This window comes from Petaurus breviceps, unplaced genomic scaffold, assembly GCF_028583685.1.
Source record: "Petaurus breviceps papuanus isolate PSGF00001 unplaced genomic scaffold, PetGlider_PUasm1.0 99, whole genome shotgun sequence".
NCBI lineage: Eukaryota > Metazoa > Chordata > Mammalia > Diprotodontia > Petauridae > Petaurus > Petaurus breviceps.
The window spans coordinates 19598315-19601972 of record NW_027187465.1 but is presented as its reverse complement, the minus strand read 5'-3'; the positions used below and the strand labels follow the sequence as shown (position 1 = coordinate 19601972).

At 53.1% G+C, this 3658-nt stretch overlaps 1 protein-coding gene across 1 annotated transcript in view; it reads right to left on the bottom strand.

Moving 5' to 3' along the window:
- Positions 1-581: 581 nt before the first annotated feature.
- LHX5 (LIM homeobox 5) overlaps positions 582-3658 on the bottom strand; it is a 14005-nt gene continuing 10928 nt past the window's right edge. The window contains exon 5 of the mRNA XM_069081664.1: positions 582-949. Within this exon, the coding sequence (XP_068937765.1) occupies positions 582-949 (368 nt within the window). The remainder of the gene's footprint in view (positions 950-3658) is intronic.

Sequence of the window (3658 nt, the reverse complement as noted above, 5' to 3'; positions counted from 1 at the left end):
GAAGAAAAGGGGAACTTAGGTTTAAGTCTCGCAGGTGCTTTAAGATCTGTTGATCCAATGGGGATTGACTTTGGTCCAAGAAAACTGCTTGTAGCCTCGAGGAGAAAAACGCTGTGGTCTAGGTCCCGGAAAGAGCCACATCGAACCAGCTTGGGTAGCCGAGTGAGGGATGGACGGGGCTCTCCCCAAGCACCATCCCGCCTTTGGAGGAGTCAGACGTTAGAGGGTGGACCTGAGGGAGGATTGAGTGAGGCTCGGCTGGCGATAACGCCTGGGATTGGAGGCAGTGGGATACAGGCCCGGGGCTGGGCGTTTTGGTATAGGAGGTGTGTGTGTGTGTGTGTGTGTGTGTGTGTGTGTGTGTGTGTGTGTGTTTGCTCTTTCACGAGTGTGTGTGTGATAGAGAGAGAGAGAGATTGTGATTCTGTGAGTGAGAAATTGTGTGTGCGTTTGTGTGCTGTATAGGACTCTGGATCCACAGAGGCGTCGAGCCTGGGGTGGGGAGAGGTCTGGGTGCTCCGTGCAGTTCCTAAGCCGGGTGTATTGAGCAGGGACGGGGCTGGGGAAGGGCCCAGCAGCTTTTACCACACGGCGGCCTCATTCAGCTCCTGGTTGGGATGTGACAGTGGCCCGCTGTAACCGCTATTGCTGGACATAGAGAAAGGCGGGCTGGGACCTCCGGTGAAGACCTCGCCTGGGATGGGGTGCAGGGATCCAGTCATGCCCGGCTCAGGGCTCGGCGTGTCCGGGTGCGAGATCATATCCGTGTACCTTTGGTTTTCTGAAGAGTGGTGCCCCGGGAGGGGCGGCTCCAGGGGCCCCAGCGGGGTGGAGCCGGGCCCTGAGTTCGGTAAGTAGCTGGAGTCTGCTGGCGACTGTGCCTGTGAGGGCGGGGCGTGCGGGAAGAAGTCGTAGTTCCCTCCAGGGCCGTAATAGTCTCCTTGGTAATCTGGCCGGTGGGGAAGGGAGAAGGTACCGGGGAGGGAGGAACAGGGAGGGAGAGACCCAGAGAGAAACAGAAGCAAGTCATAAGGCCGGAGATGGAGACAGAAACACATATATGCAGTCAGACCAACAGAGACACCGAGACAAATCCGAAACAGAACGGAATAAAGGACACACCCACACAGAGATACCAGATACAGTCCGAGAGATAGAGGAAATAGAGAGAAGAGATCAGGAGTAATACAGAGATGGTATGAGAGACAGAGACATCAGAAATAAAATGTGAAACAGAAAAAGAAACAGGGATAGGAAAGAGGGACACACAAATGGCCAGAGAGACAGAGACACCAGAGATCAACCGAGTGTCAAAATAAAAGAAAAAGGGTGGTGGTAGGGTATACGTCCATGGGGAAACACCAGAGTTAAACCAAGACATTGAAATAGAAAACAGAGATCAGAGTGTGGAACAGAGGAACGCAGGGAAAGTCAGGAACATTAAGATGTAGAGACCAAAAAGAGAAGAGACACAGACCAGGTGTACACAGATCCGTAGAAGCAGAGAAGCCGAAGCAAAGACAGGAGTAAGGGCCGAAGGAAAGGGGAGGCGAGGCGGAGGAGAGAAGCACGGAGGAGAGAAATGGACAGAAAAGGACAGAAATGGATGAGAAAAAAATGATGAGGTGGAGGTAGATTGGAATATGGAAACAGAAGGAAGTGGAGAGGAGGAAAATATGGGGGTGGGGAGAGGGAGGTAGGAAAGAAGAAAAATCGTTAGAAAGGTGAGAGAGCAACGTATGAGATCTCTGGGTGAGGGATAAACCTTTGGAGGTAAGGAATTGGGGCAGGGAACCTCCATCGATGGTTCCCTCTCACCACTGGCTGGGGGGAGCCCCGGATTTTGCCACAAATTTTATTCCCTTCTCCCTATTATCCCCTCCCTCTTCCCTCCTCCAGCTGGTATAGGAGATTCTGGGCCAATTCAAAAGTGGAGGAGCTATTTGTCCCTGCCATTTCAGTCGTTCCTAGAAGACAAGCGCCAACCAAGGGCCCAGGACACAGTCCACACTGGTGTGAGCCCTAACTGACAAAATCAACTGGAAGAAGAGTAAAGATCAGTCCTCTCTCCTTTCACTCTCCCCCATTCCTGCCCCTCCATTCCATTTTTGGAGCCGTTATTCCTGATGTTATCACATTACACTGGCTGTTCTTGGTTATATGCCCAGAAGTTTGCCCGCGGAGGGTCAGAGTGATTAGCAAGGGGTATGCAATCGGGGAAGTCCAAAGACTGCGTTGGGGAGGGATTTAGGGGGAGGAATTGAGACCCTCCCCGCCCTTCCCATTAACCTGGGCCCGATTTGGCCAAAAGGCTAGAAATTTTCCCAAGTGTCCCAGATTCGAAAAGAAAAAGCGATTGTTTGCGAGGGAAACCTTCATTCCAAAAGCCAAGAACACAGACCGTCAGTGTTGGGAGGGCCTTAAACATGAAATGTCAGAACTGGGAGGGACCTCAGGACATAGAAAGTTAGACGGTGATGAGAACTTAGAACCCTAACAGAGGAATGAGGTCACTTGGAGCATATAATGTCAGATCTTGGCGGACCTTAGAACACAGAACATGATATGTCAAAAGTGTAAGGAACCTTAGAACAGGAAATATCAGAGATTAGAGGTTCTTCGGAAATCGTTAGCTCCCTTTCTTAATTTACACAGGGGGAAACTGAGACCTTGAAAAAAGTCAAGGTACTTGCCCTAGGTTGTGCAAGAAGTTAGTGGCATATGTACTCGGATGCAGGTTCTTCGCTGTAACTGCTACCTGCATTTACAGCTAAAGGACACCCGCGTCTCGCCTAAGCCCTGCGTGAAATCTCCTTGAATGTAAATTCCTAAAAGAACCTTAAAAAAAAACAAACAAAAAACCAAACAGGCTTCTCTCTTTACTTTTCTCTAACATCTGCGGAGAGCTGTGCAGTGTGTGCTTGTGCGCCCCTTTGAATGCAAGTCACAAGAATTTGACGGCTCGAGCACCCAAAATAGAAAAACGCACAGTCCTTCACCCCCACACGCCTAACCCCGGCTCCAGCGGGTGGGTTTCCCGGAGAGGAGCAAGGGGGTGGGAGGCCAGGGAGAAAGAGAACGCTCTTCTTTCGCCCATGCGGGCGGCGACTGTGACTCTCCCCCTCCTTCTGCACCCCCTGCCGTTCAGCATGAAGGCGCAGGGAGCGCCTCTCCGAGCAAGCCTGGAGCGCACGGTCCCAGGTTCTGGGTAAACAACCTCAGCAAAGGTGGGGAGCCGCCAGGGGAGGAAGAAAGAGAGAACAGGGCCCCGAACTTCAGTTGCCTGCAAGCAGCAGCGGCGGCAGGGAGCCGAGGAGCCGAGGAGGCGACTTTGCAAGTCCCCGGCCTACTGAGGGGAGCCGGCGCTCGGCTAGCGGCCTCCATATGGTGGCAGGGTTTGGAGGTAATTGGAACAAATACCGTCTGAAAGAGGTACAAAAGGCTGCAGCTGGCGCTTTGTTCGCGTTCACACAAGAGGGAGAGGGGGCGCTGCGCGGAGCCCGGGGCTTCTGTTCACACAGACAGCTCCGGCACAAAGTGCCCTTTCTTGCGTGCTGCCGGGGTGCCAAACTTGGCTGGGGCTTGGGACGGAATCTCTCGGAGCGCGGATTAGAGCGGCCCGCGTGGCCGCAGCTCCGGCTATCCCCTCTCGGCCTTC